Source organism: Diabrotica undecimpunctata, chromosome 2 (genome assembly GCF_040954645.1).
Source record: "Diabrotica undecimpunctata isolate CICGRU chromosome 2, icDiaUnde3, whole genome shotgun sequence".
NCBI classification, from domain to species: domain Eukaryota; kingdom Metazoa; phylum Arthropoda; class Insecta; order Coleoptera; family Chrysomelidae; genus Diabrotica; species Diabrotica undecimpunctata.
Window position 1 is genome coordinate 120,142,898 of NC_092804.1, and position 19,021 is coordinate 120,161,918.

Genomic DNA, 19,021 nt, shown 5'->3' on the forward strand with positions numbered 1-19,021 from the left:
TCGAGAAAACCCTTATCAGATAACAATTAAAATATCTAGGATTCGCATACTTTTTGGTAATCATAAATATATGTAAACATAGAAAAAGTGGTCTGCACGTAATGAAGGCAAATTTGGATCATCCTTAAAATTTTACGAATGGAAATCACTAGAAGATTTGGTTTGATGTGGCTAGGCAAATTGTAATCTTCAATAGTAAAATATTTTTAGAGTTTTATGTGGATCATTTGAAACGGATAGTTTAATCGTCACTAATCGATAAGCCGCACTTCTGAAGATCCATACAAGAAGGCCATTCGTAAAATAAGGTTCCCATGAATTTTAAAAATAGACTAAAATATACTTTAAAATTCTTTTTGTTCTTAATTTATACATCATCTAAAACTTACGCTATTATTCTACATTATCGCCGTTTCTGTCCAAACACGACGATGTTGCAGACGATGCTCCAACTTTTCTATCCCCATGTTATAGAATTCTACCACCAATCCATTGATAAAACGAGTAACCTCTTACTTGATTACATCATCAGTACTGAAGCATAAGCCATCCCAGTGTTCCTTTAATTTTGGGAATAAGTGATATATCACTTGGTGCTAGGTCCGTACTGGGGCGGGGGGTGGGACACAACATTCAAGCCAAAATATCTTAGCAGTTGTTCAGTTTGATGTAAGAAATGAGGTAGAGTGTTGTCATGGAGGAGTCTCACACCACTGGACATAATTGTGGTGTGGGAAGTCGTTAGCAAGGTCGTTAATGGTAAAGTTCTGATCTGCAAGCAATATTTGTTTAACTTTTTCGACAACTTCGTCTGACACTGAAAGCCTTCAGCTCCGATATTTATCGTGAATTTTCCTTGTCTTCACTGAATTCTCTACACCATTTGCGAACATGTTGAACAGATATGCACTTTTCCCCATAAACTTTGATTAACTGACGATGGCTGTCAATAGTTGAAATCCGTTTTGCATTTAAAAACCGGCCGGCACTAAGTAACGCAGCGAGGCTTTAGTGGTAGGCTAAGAGAGAGAGGGAGAATTGATGCGTAAGGCAGTTTTGCCAGATTTCTTCCAGTGCGTCTCATTCGTTCTCAGCGGCATAGGGAACCTTTTTTTTAATTACCCTCGTACATCGTGTATAAGTTATGAGGTTATCCTCGTTTACAGTTTGGTATGTACCTTCTTCTTTCAGTAACCTGTCCGATTATCGAACGTTGGCGATTATATTGGCAATAATAACTTTGTTGTCTCAGCGGATGTCTCTTCATACAACTCTCTAAGTTTTCGAAACCAGGATGTTCTTCCGGCGTTTTTGCCCTGTATGATGAGGTTAGGTTATACCTCTCTGGATGTCTCATTACATGGCTGAAATATTGTAACTTTCGAATTTTTATTGTTTTTATTATTTCTGTACTTCATTTTATTCGATCAACCCAACTTATTCTTCATATTTGTCGGCAGATCTACATCTCACAGGCCTCCACTTTTTTTTCATTGGTGTTTCTGTAAGAGTCTAGCTCTCTATGTCATACAGGAATGTGGAGAATATGTAGCAGCGTATTAATATGATTAAATGATTTTAAGGTTTAATGTAATATCTCTAATAATGAGAATTTTCTTTAGTTTATTGAAGGCGGTTTAATTATTGTGACGTATTCATAAGGTATGTGTATAGGACCAGCTTTTTCGTTTTTGCGAATTTCCTTTTCTATCAAACTGTGAACATTATCTGCCTCGTTTTGGGTATGTCCCTTGATCATATATTTGTGAGTTAATGATCGAATTGTTTTAAATTAATAAAAAAATGGTGGTTTATTTCCTTAACTGTAAACGGTTTCCGGATTTCCTAAGCACTTTTAATTATTGTGACCTATTGATAAGGTATGTATATAGGACCAGCTTTTTCGTTTTGGCGAATTTCCTTTTTTATCAAACTGTGAACATTATCTGCCTCGTTTTGGGTATGTCCCTTGATCAAATATTTGTGAGTTAATGATCGAATATTTTGAAAGTAAAGCACTGCAAAAAAACACAAAATAGCTATTATTTTATTTTTGTTCTGACCTACGCAGTTGTCGGAATAAAGAGTGATATCCAAATTTTCATTTAGGAGATTCGAGTTTTTAAATAATCAAACCTATCTCATTCGCTCCTCTGTTTTCTTGCACCTCGTATCAGAAATAACAGAATACATCTCCATATGCTTTATTGTCTGTACTTTCAGTTGTATTTAACTGTGTTATTGTAAAATTAAGACAGTTGATTTTAGATGAATAATAAAAGATGGTCTAGGACATAACATAACAGATTTTAAATCAAAAATGGCACCAATGTGAGTATTGTCAATATTCTGACGATCAGTTTTTTTTCTTGACGGCATAAATCCTCTTTCAGGTGAATCCTCATATCTAGTTTTTAATCCCATTTGGGCAGTCGTAGGAGCAAGTTCATAAGCTAAGCAAGTTACGCATCTGTCTTTTTTTGGCTGGTAAAAGCCAATATTAAACTATTTGTTAAGTGTTTATGTACAACCAGTAACCACACGCTGGCCTATTATTTTCTTTTTGTTTTTTATTAAAATCATTACAGAGATCCCTAATGGTTTTGTTGTCAGAAATGTATTCTTTGTCTAGCAGCTCGTACGTAGTGCGATTCTATTTTTGGTATGAAGTTAATGTGATCTCTTATGTACTGTAACAGTGTCGAATCAGTTTGTTTCCTATTATTATACTTACCTCGTCTATCTGGCTCTACAAAGCCCTGACGATTTGTTTTGTTTTTAACTTCTTAATTGTCGATCACTGATATCTAAAGTATTAGGGTAAAATTTCTTGCAAACACGAATTTTCTTATCCTCCACTATGAAGTATAAGGCATTGTTAGGTAATCTAGGTTTCTCTGCGTTAGTGTAGGGTAAACTGGTCTATAGTGGGAATTTCACTCTCCTGGCTATTTTATGGTCGCGGTAGAGCTATATTTCAGTATGTGTGCTATCATAAAAGTACCTCCTCCGAATCTCGTGTTAGTTTTTCAATTAGTACTATCCGTTTCGATATTTTGGAAATTCAGGTGAGTGATCAGCTGAAAATTTTTATTTTCATGTTCAGATTTTTTCGGATAATTCGCCTAAATGTATCCTATTTAACTTGAATTTGGTATGTATATCTAAAACATACATAACCTCAATATCATCTTATTCTGTTTAAACCTAGCTCTACCAGTTTGATAAAATTTTTGGTCATTTGTATTTTGATGGTCCATGGTCCATAGTGGGAATAAAAAGGCGGTCCATACTGCGATAGGAAAACATAATGCGGTCTTTGCTGAAATATACTAAAACATGTTAAACATTTTCATTCTTTGCAGAATTGAATATGCCAATACATCCAAGATCCCAACTGTCAGCAGTTTTCGAATAAAGTATAGAGCATCTTGAAGTATATGCATTCTGTATGCAAGATCTGTGCATTCTGCAGTAGATGTAAAAAAAAATCAAATGTTACTGATGAGTGCGTCCAAAAAGCATGGTGTAATCAAGTCTGCTCTACATCGCAAAGTGAACAGCTCAGAGGAGCGTCTTTTTTTTTCTCTTACAACTTCGTTTGTTTCTGGATTTTGGTGATTTGCTAAAAGAATCACACTTCTGCGATCCATCCACTTCAACGCAGATAGTCCATCTATTGAAATACGGTAATCTGAATCTCGTCCATCTATTGAAATACGGTAATCTGAATCTCCTCGATTTTTTTTTTTGAAGATCAATGCAGTTAAAATATTTGTCAAAGAACACTCGGTGGTGTTTATTTACTCCCAACAAGAAATAAAATGCCGTACCGAACAAGCAAGACAAGCTTTTATTAAATTTAAACCGCTACTATGTAGCCGCAATCTTTCCTTCAATCTCCGCTACAGGATGATGAAGTGCGTTAAAAATATCTTCCATTAACAAGTTGGAGGCCTCCGAAATGTGAACCTTGCTAAGAATTTTCCGCATACCAAGAACAGATAGGGCGAGGAAAGAGGAAGTCTTAAGAAGGGCAACTATTGAGAGAGAATTATTCCACTTGATCAAGGTACGAAAATCCCTTAACTAATTATCCAAGGAAAGACTGCGGGCAAAGGAGGAAAATATACGCAATCTCTCAACTAATTATCCTATTACTACTATCAACTAAAATAAAGGAAATATTGGTGGCAAGAGAGCAGTAGGTCGCAAACAAATGTGGCAACGAAATATAAAGAATTGGACAGGTATAAATAACACTGGCGAGCTTTTGCATGTCGCAAAAGATAGACGTCTGGCCTTAAGATAATCCGCCAACGCACTATAGGTACGCGGCACCATAAGAATAAGAAGCAAATTAAAAAAAGTGATATACTGCACTATAACTTTAAGAGGCCCAAATAATGATTTTTTAGAATAAACAGTTAACTAAAATATAATGCATGTATTTATAATATCTTAATTAATGATATATTGTTAAGTTTTAGGGCCATACTCCTTGAAAAATTTCTCAGTCACATATTCAGCAATAGCTAAGCAAGACGTAGCAGCTGGGCTAGGCAAAAAAAGACAATTTATTATCCGTTTCTGTATGTCTTTACCTTCAAAAAATTCAAAAACAAAATCATCCTGAAATGTCCCATCAGGATTTATTAACTGGGTCTGTACAGCTATTGGTCCGCTACTGACGTCTTCCTTGTTGAAATCTGCCAGTTTTTGAAGTTTCTTTATATACGTTTCCGGACATAAATGTCTTTGTACTTGAGATATGCATTTTGAGATGTATCTTCTGGTCATATTTAAGAAGTTGGGAGAAGTCAAAGTATTTTTTAAGTACCTTAGATTTATATCTTCCTCATTGTACCCTTCTATAGTATATGCAGGAACCGCTGTAGGTCCTAAAAAGTCATTAAACAATATTATCTAGTGATATTTAAAACTACACACACTACTGATCTACTATAAGCACAAAAACTAGATCATGCCTCGTAACAAGATGGATTCAACGATAACGGCAAACCCGAGAGAAGGACAACTAATTTATGGAATGCGAATAGTTATTTGTGTGTGTAAGTAGTTTGGCTTCAGACCATTAGCCACAGGTTATAGCGATTTGTAGCCAGGGCCGCCGCTAAGGTATTGGCCGCCCGTGCGCAACTTAATATTTACCGCCCCCCTTCCAACACTTTAGACATACGTACTATTATTTAAAGAAATGTGCAGGAGACGCATAATATAACAATAATAATTTGTAAATAGATAAATACTTACTTGAACATTTAAACTAATCTCCATGATCCAACGTCCATATATTATTCTAATGTATATCCTAATATCTTAATTTAAACGTCCTTTATCCTAATTTAATAACCATGATCGAACGTCCAGAATATGTATATCTTAATATCCTAATTTAAACGTCCATTTAATTAAAATAAACCGTGAATAGAAACATAAACACATAAAAAAACTAAAAACTTTTCGGGCTTTCGTCTCGGAAAACTTTTTGACAATATCTTTAATGTCCAATGTCGCACACACTTCATGTTCTATAGATAACATTGCTAAAGCAGAAAGTCTGTCTTGCTTCATTGAGGATCGCAAATAGCTTTTAATAATCTTAAGTTGTGAAAACGACCGTCACCCGTAGCTACAGTAACAGGTAAAGTTAGGAATATACGTACTATTATAGTTAAGTTGGGAAATGCTGATACAAGATTATTTTCGTAAATATATTCAAGAATAACACTAGGACTTTTTTCTGCGGGAGAAAATGGTTGAATAGCTTTAATTTCTTCATATAAATCGGTTGCACTAATGTCAGTCTCTGAGCTGTTTATGTCTGTAAGGGCTTGATTCACTTTCTCACAATTGGTTTTAAGTTCATCATCGTTTTTAACTTTGGTTATGCCATATATTACACTAAAAATATCTGTGTGCTGTTGTAGTAATTTTAATCATTCTTCAATTGCTGTTATGGCAGCATCCAAAATCTTAAAATAAAAATTTATTTTAAATGACAATTCCGGAGATAATATAGGTTCATCAGCTCCTTCATACTTAAAATACACTTTTCTTCTTCTAATTTGTTCGGTAGAGGAGATAGGGAAATCTTCTTCTATGTTAGGTTTTGTAGATATCTCTCTGGATTCGATTACCAAATTTTGAAAATGTTCATCAGAACGTTTGGAAATATTTTTTTAAATTATCAAGTGAAGATTTTATATCAAATTTTGGACTTTGAAGGATTTTGCTAACCACGTTTATTTTACTTAAAATAAACGTGGTTAAAAGAATTTCCAAATTTTATTTTTAAGGGATTTTGCTAAAGTCCTAGTATTCATATCCCTTGTGTTATCATTTTGCAATTCTTCTAAAGCATCATATATTTCACTAATCTAGGTTTTTAATGGTGCGATTGCATCGATCCGACTCTCCCATCGCGTGTCGACAATGCTTTTAATGTCAACTTTGGAAGGTGCTTTAATAAAATGTTCCATCTAATATTGGAAGAAGAAAAAAATAGATATAGTTCCTGTACAGTATTAAAAAATTCCACTGACTCAAAACTTATTTTTACTGCATCATTCGCCACCAGATTTAAACTATGCGCAGAACAGGGAATAAAAAATGCTCGAGGATATTTGTCTAAGATTTTCTTCTACAATCCAATGTGTTTACCACGCATATTGGCTCTAGTATCGTAATCCTGCCCACGCAAATTATTAATATTTATATTTAATTAATTCAGTTTATTTTCTATAAATTCAAACAGACCTTGACCAGTTACGTCAGTTACAGGAGAAAAGCCCAAGAAGTATTCAAATATCTGAACTGGTGTTGAAGTTGAAACACATCTTACTACAATTGTTATTTGTTCTACGTGCGTTATATCTGGGGTACAATCTAATATGATTGAAAAATATTTAGATTCTCGAATTTGTTTTAGGATAACGTCTTGAACAGAGTTTGCCAATAAAACAATCAATTCATTTTGATGTTGCCATCCTAAATAATGTGGTATATTTGTACTCTTGGATTCCACACGACGAAGATGCTCTGATAATATAGCGTCAAACTTAGAAATAATTTCAACTAACTGCAAATAATTTCCATTATTTGGTTCAAATAACTTATTGGACGATCCTCTAAAAGCTAAACATTGTTTAGATACAAATTTTACAATTGATAATAATCTTTCAACAACAGCGCCCCAATGTTTTTTCTCCATTTCATATAATTTTTGATGGGCAGAGCCAACTGTTAATCCTTTTTTTAATGCTGTAGATAGTTCAAACAGTTTTTGAGAATATTTTATATAAGCTGCACCGGATTCATGCCTTTTTAAAATAATAGCTAAATGTTGCCAGTCACTTACCCCATTAATTCCACTAAGTAATTGTCGGCTGCTTTCATCACAACAAAACAGTTTACAAGGTGCACAAAAAAACACTATTTAGTGATAATGAGTAAAGTAACCACGGGCGATGAATTTGGTCTTGATTAGGTAATGTGCGATAATAATAAGTTTCTGAAAATTTCCTATATTATTTGTATCTCTGGCGAAGTTAATTTTTGTAATTTGCTGAGGAACATTTTCAACAACAAATTTAACTTCACTTGGATTCATATTTGCAGGCCATTTTCCGGGATCATCTGAAACCAAGTATATGCTGGAGCTTCCTACACTGCAATCCAGATTAAATGGAGCATTAATTGTTGTGTCTTGGTTGGTGGTTTCAGGTTCAGGCGTTTCAGCACTCGCACTATCGCTATTATTGTCATCAAATACTCTGTCTCTATCCGCAGGAATATTCAATTGTTTGATACTTTTTTCTATGGTTTGGACTTCGCTTTAAATTGAAGGTCCAAAAATGATTCCAGTGCACCGCTAAGTTTTTTTTTCTCCTCAGTTTTTGCCTCTTTTATTTTTCTATATTGAAAGCCTGAAAGTCGTTTTCTTTTACTTTCGGACATTTTGAAATTATCACTTAAGAACGAAGCCGGGAGAATTTAACAAAATAAATCCAAAAAGACTTCAAATAAGTTGTCCAAATAATATGTAGCCGTAACGCATATACGAATAAAATTGCTTTGATCTCGACGTTACTTCGAAATACAGTACCTACTGTGCAAAAGAAACGGGTACAGTACTATATTTTACAAACAAAATCATTTATCAAAAGCGAGTCTAAATTCATCGAATTCTCAACTGAGACTGAACATAAGACATAATAACTATAGGAACCAAATTTTTGTAAAGTATCTACGTGTCAAATCCCAAATAACTGAAGTCCAAAAGCCGCCAGCCGCTTTGAATTAAAAAGTATTACCGAAACTGCTTTATGACTGAACCTGCAAAAGGGCGGCAGTTCATACAATAAATAATATTTTCTGACATTTTTTTTTTAGATTAGGATGAAAAAAAGAAGTATACATGATAAATAAAACGCATTTGAGTATTATCACGTACTGAATAATTATTATTGTTTGGAATATTAGAGTTCACAGAATTATTATCAAGATATTATCTATTTAATTATTTGAATTGCGATGCACACGTGGTAGCGGCGGCTCTGTCTGTAGCTAAAACTGTCCGCAGACGATGCAATTTGTTGTACTACCGATCGTACGATAAGGTGCACGATAAATCGTAAATACAGACCGTAGAGCATTTTGCCCACAGACGTGAAAAAGGTTCAAGTGATCGGTTGTACAACTAGTTCAGTATCAAATTGTTCGTTATGGCACCAACCGTTTCGAAAAAGCTAACAGCTGCCATTCTGATAACTGTGTTGTCAGAAATGGTTACTGCAAAGACATACTTATTCACATATGAATTTACTTAACGAACTACGCACCAATAGATTTCAAGAATTGCAAAAATGGACGAAGATTCATTCAAACATTTATTAGAGTTAGTAAGGTCAGCTATTATACGAAACAAAATATATTCATAAGAGATGCAATTAGTATGGAAGAAAATAACTTTTACGTTAAGATCTTTGGTAACTGGAAATTCATACGAAGAACTTAAATTTGGCACAGTATATCGCCTAAGTCCATAGGCCAAATCGTTCGTAAAACCTGTCTAACCATTTATGAAGCTCTGAAGGAAGAATTTTTGAAGGTAAGTAAGTAATGAGAACATAATATTTATTTTTACACAATACAACATTCAAATATTTTGTCAAATCAAAATGTGTACTTTTTTGCAAAAAATCAAATGTACTTATACAAAAAAAATAAAACAAAACAAAAGAATAAGGCAAATTAACTAATTTTTCATTGGGTTAATTGGGTTTGTAATTATTAGTATAATTTATGATGTTTTCTGGCTCTGTATTACCATAAGTATTACTTCTCACTGTGCGGAAATCGTATCAACAAATCGTTTATCCAACCGAATTAGACACAACACCAGACGATTATCGTTTAAACAATCGTATCGACTTTTACGAGTTGTTTAAGTTTGACGAGAGATCGTATTTTTTTTTGGTCGTTTAATGGATCGTATTGTAGTCTACTAACCTAAGTTGACAGTAAAATTAAGGAAAAAGTAACTTCAAACGATTTTTCCTGCTCTTGAATAAGTGAGTCTTTAGTTTAAGAGATTGTACTTCAGAGACGCTGTATTAGTGATAAAAAAGTATATAGACGGTCATAGACTGATTTGTAAAATAAATCAACTAAAACGGATATATTGGCTGGACCTAACATATTATGTAGATTGTACAATTATGACAATAACTATATGGTAGAATATGGTGTTTGATACATTAAAAAAATATTTGATTTAAATCTCCCTCTGAGGTGTTATTACACTGACAAAATCAATTCTGCAATATTTCAATATTAAAGATGAGAAGGGAAGCATCCATGGTTTATCCGAGTATAATTTAGAAAGTCAGATAAGGAATGTTCTTGGGTCAAGTTGGATGAAATGCTGGTGACTGGAATAAACTTCAGTAATATTTTTATAATATAACCACTCCCGTTTGTTCTTGACCTGTTTTCGTAACTACCCCAAGAAATCTTATGATTTCTTTTCTGGTATATGCAATTTTTGAATATGACACTTAAAATACACAATGATTAAACACGAGAGAGAGAAAATACTCTGTAATATATGTCCACTTAAAGAGATAAGCGAAAGAGTCTAACTGTGCTAGACAATTACTTGATGATTTACAGTGATAATGAATCATGCAGATCAAGAATTCATTCTCAAAAAGAATTCTTGCTTAAAAATGAAACTAGATGTCAAGCCCTTAAAATTAGCAAAATGTGCACCCTTTCTTGCTTATATTGTTATCTCCTTTCATCTGTCGCCTTTGGTTTATACCTAAGGGTTTTCGTAAGTTGACTTAGTTTTTCACCCTTTTGTTTATTGGTTTTGTTCATTTCTTTGGTTGCTTCTTATTTATCATTTTGCTATCTCGACAGAGGACGCGAATCTGCCCACGCGAGCTCATGGTTTTGCCCCTAAATATCATTCTCCCCGGGGAACCATGTCACGACCCATAAAATTCCTATCTACACCTTCTTCCCCTCCCTATCCTACCCAACAAGAATACCTATGGATAAGACCAGATGCAAAAAATCCTTAAGTTAAGGTGGAAGCTACCATACTAAAAACTGAATGGTCGCACGTGACGCGGTCACTAACGATGCTCTTGGGACACTAGGCGAAATCCCATTGAATATAAGCCTTGTTTCTGTACGCGGGGCTCTACAGGAATCGACTAACGGTCCCCAGCTACTCGTGGAAATAAATTCACCAACATGCAAAGCAAGCACGGTGTTTAAATGAAAAAAACCCGACCACTATAAAAAACCGACTCTACTCAAAGTGCGTCAAAAAGATAAACCTCAACATCGCCACATATAATGCTCGATCACTCTCTTCCGAGGACAGATTTGAAGAAATAAAGGAAGAACTATCATAAATAAATTGGAATATTGTGGGTATTACTGAAGTAAGAAAAAATGGTCTTATCACACTCCCGTCAGACCATTTATGGTACTACAAAGGAGAAGAAGAATCGACAGTCGGTATCTTTATTCACAAAAGAATTGTCTCAACAAACCAAATCTCAACAAGGGTGGTCTACTTGTTACTAAAGTCCAAATATTCTACGATCAAATATCCTGTGCAATCAAGAAAAATCCTGGCCGCTTCTATATTAATAAGTGGCGATTTCAACGCAAAAATAAGTATTAAGGAAAACCCCTCTGAAATAATATTGTTAAATTTGTAAAATGGGAAGCGAAGACAGAAATGATAGAGGCAAACAACTGTTACCTTTCCTTTTGGAAAACAATCCCTATCAAATGAACAGTTTTTTTTAAGAAAAATCACAGAAGTTGGACATAAAAAAGCCCTGAGAGAAATCGACTATTTCTTAACAAACAAAAAAGAATTATTTAAAGACGTAAATGTGTTAAACCAGGTTAGTACAAGCAGTGATCATAGGTTATTAAGAGCGAAAATAACTATATCTTCCAAAAAAGAACGACTCGAAATGAGACATATATCTAGTCTATAAAATAAGTTTTCATTCGCATTAAAAATTGCTTCTATAGTGTCGCGATAATCCGCTCCCGGATGTGAGGGAGTCGACTATTTACCTAAAGATGTCTAAGGATTATTTAATCTATCAATCTATTAATCTATCTATTTTTATATTATTGAAATCCCATAACCATAATATACCTATCAAAAGTTGCAATAAAGTTTTTTTAAATAGGTACTTCTTAATAGAGATCTTTTTGGGAAAGTATTTAGTATTTATTTACATATTGTTTAATTATATATTCTAACTACTTATTTACTTTAAAAGATTACAGTATATTATTTTTCTTCTATTCAGTAAAATCTCATTGTCAAACAATTTGTTATTTTGAAAACTTCCTCGCAAATCACAGAAACCGTTACAACATATCAAATTTTTGTGACCATTTGGTTGAATTATCGTCATTTAAAACCGCCATACAATAGCGCTGATTTATGGGGGTGCACTTGTTCCCTACGGACCACCTATAATAAGAACGGTCGTCGGAGAGTTTTCTGCCTATCTCAAGTCACGTTTAATCGACACGGCGTACTGTAATCATCTTGAGTTTATCGGTTACGTCCTTTTTTGTGCCTCTGCCCTGGAGTCGCGACGCGCAGATACTGCTCTAAACCAACTCGTCATGCAGCATGATACCAGAGAATAACCGAACACACATGATACTATATCAAAATAGTATCATGGTCATGCGGTGCACCAGCCACAGACGCAGCTGTCCATCAGTCTAGATATCGGCCGCATTCACAAAAGGTAAGTGAATCTCATATAGAATTGACAATAAGTTATTAAATCTGTCAATTGTTATTTGAATTACAATCATCTACATTACATACCTATTTACACACATTGCATTTTTCGTTATTTTAAATTAAATAAAAATCAGCGACCTCATTAAGTTTTACACCAAACAAGATCTATAACCCTGTCGTTTTCGGCATATTTCAATAATCGCCCTGTATTTCGCTAATATGAGGAGCTATTGAAGATTTAATTGGGCAATTGTTACTTTAATGAAAAAAGAAGTCATGATATATTAAATGCTTTTTTTCTATTTCCTCTAGTGTTTGGTATATCTACCCTGCAAAACAAACCAATTTGTGACATACTGTACATACAGTTTAAAAGAAACAAAAAATAATATTTACCTAATAATGTGGTACAATCCAGTCGAGGTGACAAATGTACTCCTAAAAATGGTAAATCCAAATCAGGTGTTTCGTATATATTTACTTTTAAAGGTTTTCCTTTTAATAAGTGATAGTTGACTCTGAACGAAACAAATATTCTGCTATTATTGGATGTTTCAGGTGCTATCAATTCATGTAGCCTTCCAGATTGTAATCCCGCACATACTATCAAATACTTCGTTTTAAGGAACGAATTTTCGTTGCATTTTAGTAAAACTGGGTAATTAGCATCTCCTGATAACTTGATGTGATTTACTTGATGATTTAATAAAATATCGCCTTTATTAATTCTGAATTCTTGAGCTAAATAAAAAGAAAATATTAACTGAATTATTGCAAACACCGTAAGTAAAAAAAAAAGAAAACTGACTGGATATATAAATTCATGATTAAAGCTAGAATCATAGGCAAAATGCCTTTGTTTGCCCACTTTGCCTATTCTAGGTGAGTAATTCTTGGTCTTCCAGTTATATACAAAATTACAATAATTGCATTGAACACTGCACACAAATAGAATTAGCAATTTCTTCCTCTTTGGTTTTTCAATATTTTTTGCTTTCCACACTCTTCTCACTGTATGGTATTTTTCATTAGGTGTAAATGACCCCACCAACTCAGCCATCTCTCTTCTATAAACTCCAATGTGGAATATATTTTCAGGTCGTTCCTTATATCTGTGTTCCTTATTCTATCCATTTTGGTAACACCTTTAATTCTTTCTAAATCTTCATCTCTATAGCCTGTATCTTGCTCTTTTGCCGATCCGTTAGTACCCATAATGAGGTCCCTAAAGTCATAACTGTTGTATAAAGTGCTTTGAAAACTTTTATTTTTGTATTCCGTGATATTTCTTTGCCGTATATAAATTTGTTGTTCATTGTATTGGTTGTTGGTTGGTTTTGGTTAACTAACATCCAAATGACAGAGTGGACAGCTACACATACCTTGGTACCAACATTAACAGCCAATGGGATCACTCCAGTGAAATAAAACAACGCATGGGAAAAGCGAGATCGGCGTTCATAATGATGAAGTCTCTTTTCAGAAGTCACGATTTACCACTTGCTACCAAAATCTCTCTCATTAGATGCTATGTATTTTCTACCTTATTATACGGAGTAGAGGCCTGGACACTTTCCGAAGCTTCTTTAAGAAAACTCGAGGCATTCGAGATGTGGTGTTACAGACGTATTTTAAGAATTTCATGGGTGGATCGTGTGACTAATGTTAAGGTCCTACGTAGAATAGGCAAGGAATGCGAGATTATTAACACCATCAAAGAGCGCAAACTAGAATATCTTGGCCATGTTATGAGGAATGAACAGAGATACGGCTTGTTGCAACTCATTCTTCAGGGCAAGGTATTTGGAAAGAGAGGACCAGGGAGAAGAAGAATATCTTGGCTTCAAAACCTGAGAAAGTGGTTTAATACATCGACAACCGGACCATTCAGAATAGCAGCAAGCAAAGTTAGGATAGCCATGTTGATCGCCAACCGGAACGGATAGGCATTGTAAGAAGAAGAAAGTTCATTGTATGATACAGTTGTAACATTTTCTCTACTCTGCTATTGATTTCTGTCTTTGGAGATCCTGTTTCTTATATTGTTACTAATACGAATGTAAAACAGTACGTTTGGAAGTTCAAAAAATACTAGAAAACCTGAAGAAGAAAAGTAGCAAGTAAAGACGGGATACCAAATAAATAACTCAAATATTGTGAAGCAGCAATGCCAGAACTCTTAACAACATTAATTAATAAAATTATAAAATAATAAAAAACCAGAAGAATGGAGAATGGATGTCAGAATAGATAGACAACTTACAGAACCTACAGAAATAGGCAGCGGAATAAGATAAGAGGATTCATTGAGCCCCATGCTTTTCAATTTGATTTGAAATAAAGAAATGAAAATATTAATTTACGCAGAGGACGCAATATTGATAGCCCAAGATGAAGATAGTTTGCAAAAACTGGTCCACAGATATAACATAAGAGCAAAAGAATTTAATATGACAATCTCATCTCAGAAAACTAAAATAATAGTAGTCAGCAAAGAACCAACCAGATATAAAATAGAAATTGATGGCATCAGTATTGAACAAGTAATGGAAATAAAAGACCTGGGAATTACACTGTCTAGCCATGGAAACCTGGACAAAGAAGTAAGAGCTTAAGTACAAAAAGCAAATAGACTCTCAGGATGCCTTAATAACACTATGTGGCGAAACAGACACATTAACATTGAGATGAAGTCAAGAATTCATAAAGCCAGTATAAGACCAATAATGGTATATGCCTCAGAACCAAGATCCGACACAGCCACAACCCAAAGGCTACTGGAAACAGCAGAGATGAGAGTACTGAGAAGAATTACAGGAAAATACGGTGAGAAATCGAAAGAGAAGTGAAGACATTAGAATAAAATGTAACGTACAGTGTATAAATGAATGAACACAAAATAGAAAAAAAGAATGGAATAATCACATAAGCAGAATGGAGCAGACCCTTGTCATCAAAATTGCAAGAGACAAGTCACCAATCGGCGGAAGAACTATCGAAATACTTCGCAAAAGATGGAATGACAACCTTTCCTTTCATAGAGGTATTAATTGCAGTTATAATAGCAGAATTGCTTATAAAGAGGGAGAAAAAGAAGAAAAAGAAGAAGAGTGTAAAAGTTTTATTTTATTTATAGTTCTATTTTTGTTTCTGCAATTTCTATATTTAGTTTTCCTCTTGTTTCTGCTATCTGCATAACTTTTATTTTATTAATATTTATCTTATTTCTGAGTTTTATGAGGACTTCTTTCCATAGTTCCAAATTATTCTGAAGTTCTTTTTCAGTTTTTTTTAATTAGCACCAAATCGTTAGCAAATACTCCTTCCGAGATTGCTACTCTTTGCAGAGTTCTATAACCTACATCCCGTTTTTTACTCCTTCTTGTGCATTTATTAATAAATAATTAAATAAAATTAATAAATACGTATTAGAAATAGTGTTGAGCTAAGTGCTCCTCCGTGTCTTAAACCTTCATTTATTGTAAACGTATATAATGTTGAATTATTTCTAATTACGCCATTGTTTTTCTCATGGTATATTTTTTGTATCATTCTTAGTAACTTGTCCGTTTCTTTTTCTCTTAGTATTTTAAATAGTTTCTATCTTGGTACTTAATCGAAGGCTTTTTCTATGTCAAGGAATGCTGTATATTCTTTTTTTCTTGCAGCGGTTTTTGTGTTATCTATTTTAAAGTAAATATATGATCTCTGTATACTTCTACCATTTCTAAATCCATTTTGTGCATCGTCTAATGTGTGTCCTGCAATTATTCTTAATCGTTTGTTTATTATTGTTTCTATGAGTTTCATACATGTACAATGTACATAGCAACGTCAATTTAAATAAGAATTGATTAATAGTTTTATTATTTCCTTTAATTCCAGTATTAGTTCTTAACTGAATCGGATATATTGTATGTACATAGCTACTTTCCCAATGTCGAACTAGATATCTGTATTTTTACGACCTGCAATTCTTTCAAATGTTTCTCTATTTTCTATCTGATGTATAACTTCTATTAGTTGGTAACTAATCTTAAGTATATTCCGAATTTCTTTTAAGTAATAGTTTAAAATAAAAGTAAGGTTAATGAATAACTTACCTAAACTGTTGGTTACCATTTCAAAATCGACATTTCCAGTATTAGCACACCAAATTGATTTAAATCCTTTGCACATCGGTTCTTTTTCCAGGATTTGCTCAAGCGTGTCCAAACGTTTTAAACCTTCAACCTTGTTTTGTAACCCTCTTTCGTATAAAGCATTCAGAGTTTTACATTCTTGCTTATCATTAGCTACTATAAGTTTTCCAGTTTTTGTGTAAGGTATTCCTTTTTCCTCGCAATATTCATATATACTTTTAATCCCCTTTTGACACAACACAGATTTAAGTGAACCCGGCCTGAAAAGTATTAAATAGTTTGTACAAAATGTGTAACATGTTTGTTGTTTTGTACAGTTTATCCAGATTTTTCGGTATTCCACCAACATTAATTCATAAATCCCAGGCGAAAACTGCCGGTGGAAATCACCACTGTTAGAGTTACCACACACCTCCAGCGATACCTACTATCTACCCATTATCTATAGAGAACACAGTACGGTACAGATCATAAATAATATGTATCCAACTGGATATAGTACATATTTGGAGTTACACAGGAAAACTACTGAATGGGTGAAATAGGTTAGTCAAACCGCATCTTTATTAAAACAAATCGAACACCGATAAATATACTACATAACCACGACACGTGAACTGGAACAAGAAATTAAGGTATTCACAATTAAAAAAAAACTTTAGACATGGCGTAATTCATCTATCCCAATGGAAATTTATAACCATATGCTTTTGGCTGAACAACCTTATTAAGTAGGCTCTTTACCGTTAATGCAAAATTGCACAATAAACAACTAGTCATGGAAGGATGTGATGGGTAGAGCTCTGGTAGACACTAGACTCGGTAAAATGTAAGTTTAATTTCAATAAAATTATATTCAAATAAATAACAAACAAAATAAAATTTACTTCTACACAATGTGTAAAATTAAAAGAAAAATCCTTGAAACAAACGGGCGGAGGTCCTCGAAGGTCGATGCCGGTGAACGGAAAATAAATGCTAGCGGTGTTCGGATGGGTAGGTTAAAGGAAGATCTTTAGTCAATACCCAAAAACCGGAGAGTGGCCGATCAGTACTCGGCCCAGGCGAAGTACGGAACGAAAGCGGTCGATCAATACTCGATCGCAGCGGGAAAGGACGGTAGGCTCTGATCAATAGGGACGGGGTAAATCATTTACCCCGGCTCAGAGACCGGAGTAAAAGTATATATATTACTAGAAGGTTTGAAAACCCGAGAAGCAAGAACATATAAACCGTTAAGAACACTATATGATCTGAAATAAAACGCTTGACAATTTAATGAAGAAAATAATTTTAAAATGATTTGGTAATGGTTGTTGTTTGTAGCGAAATGAAAAAACATGGCTTTTTATACATAGATATTTTCATAACAGGTGAAATAAGAGATATAAAAGAAACAATAGAAATTTTGAAGAATCAATTTGATGCCGGATATTTGGGAGTAATGAGAAAAGCTTTAGGAACGAAAATTGAAAAAAATCAAGAACTGTTATTAATTTGAAATAAAATCATGATCAAAAAAGTATTATCGGAATTTTATATACTAGATTATAACGGAACAAAAACAGATATAGAACTCAATTTGCAATTAAATACAACTTCAGAAGAAATCGCATACATATGTACTATAGCGAGAACAAATAGAAAGTTTATTATACAGGGTATAACAAAAAGGTAGGTCATCAATTAAATCGAGTATTCTGGGACCAAAAATAGTTCAATTCAACCTAACTTACCCTAGTGTAAATGTACACATAAAAAAGTTACAGCCCTTTGAAGTTATAAAAAGAAAATCGATTATCCAAATATCGAAAAGTGTTAAAGATTTTATATTGAAAATGGACATGTGGCTTTCTTATGGCACAAATAATATCTTTAAAAAAAATAATAGTGAAATTTGTACACCCCATAAAAATTGTATCGAATTTTTGTTCCCTTAAACCCACCCAAATGTTTGTATACGATTATTATTGTGGTAACAATAGTTAAACACAATGTTTTTAAAACTTTTTTTGCCTCTTAAGTCGACTTTACACTACATGATTTTATCATATGAGATTTGTTATGATTCCTCGTTTCTATGATGTTTTAAAAAATCGTGTTTACACTGAATGATAAGTTATGACTTACGATATGAGTGGCAATGAGGTTTTATTGATTTTTCTTTTTGTTTATGGTCATAGAGATATAAGACACAGTATAATAGGTAATAACTATTAGGTTGGAAATACAGCTTTGCTTGCATTGGCTTCCCGACAGGGCTTTTCCCGACAGGGCATATCAAATTTAGTTTTTATATTATACCAAATTAAAAATAATTAATAAAGAAACTAAACAAAAATTATGACTAAGAAGACTATAAAACACTAAACTAAGAATAAAATAAACTAAATAAATAATAAAAGAAAAATACGACACAAAGGCAAAGATTAGACAATAGGCTCAATATCAATGCAACAAACAAACAAAAATATATAAATAAAGGATGTTGTATCTCGGTTATGTCGCTGAATTAACATAAGAATAAGGCGCGATATTTAAATATGTTGGT

The 19,021-nt window shown here is 33.5% G+C and overlaps 1 protein-coding gene across 3 annotated transcripts in view; it reads right to left on the reverse strand.

Annotated features, from left to right (window-relative positions):
* LOC140434827 (L-2-hydroxyglutarate dehydrogenase, mitochondrial-like) overlaps positions 1 to 19,021 on the reverse strand; it is a 34,756-nt gene that overhangs the window by 12,214 nt on the left and 3,521 nt on the right. For 2 of the 3 annotated variants that reach the window (XM_072523393.1, XM_072523392.1), the window contains exons 2-4: positions 16,432 to 16,730; positions 12,725 to 13,069; positions 4,605 to 4,901 (exon numbers count right to left, since the gene is read on the reverse strand). In XM_072523393.1, the coding sequence (XP_072379494.1) occupies positions 4,605 to 4,901; positions 12,725 to 13,069; positions 16,432 to 16,730 (941 nt within the window). Of the gene's footprint in view, positions 1 to 4,379; positions 4,902 to 12,724; positions 13,070 to 16,431; positions 16,731 to 19,021 lie in introns of those variants that run through there. The other variant, XM_072523391.1, reaches the window with a different exon arrangement.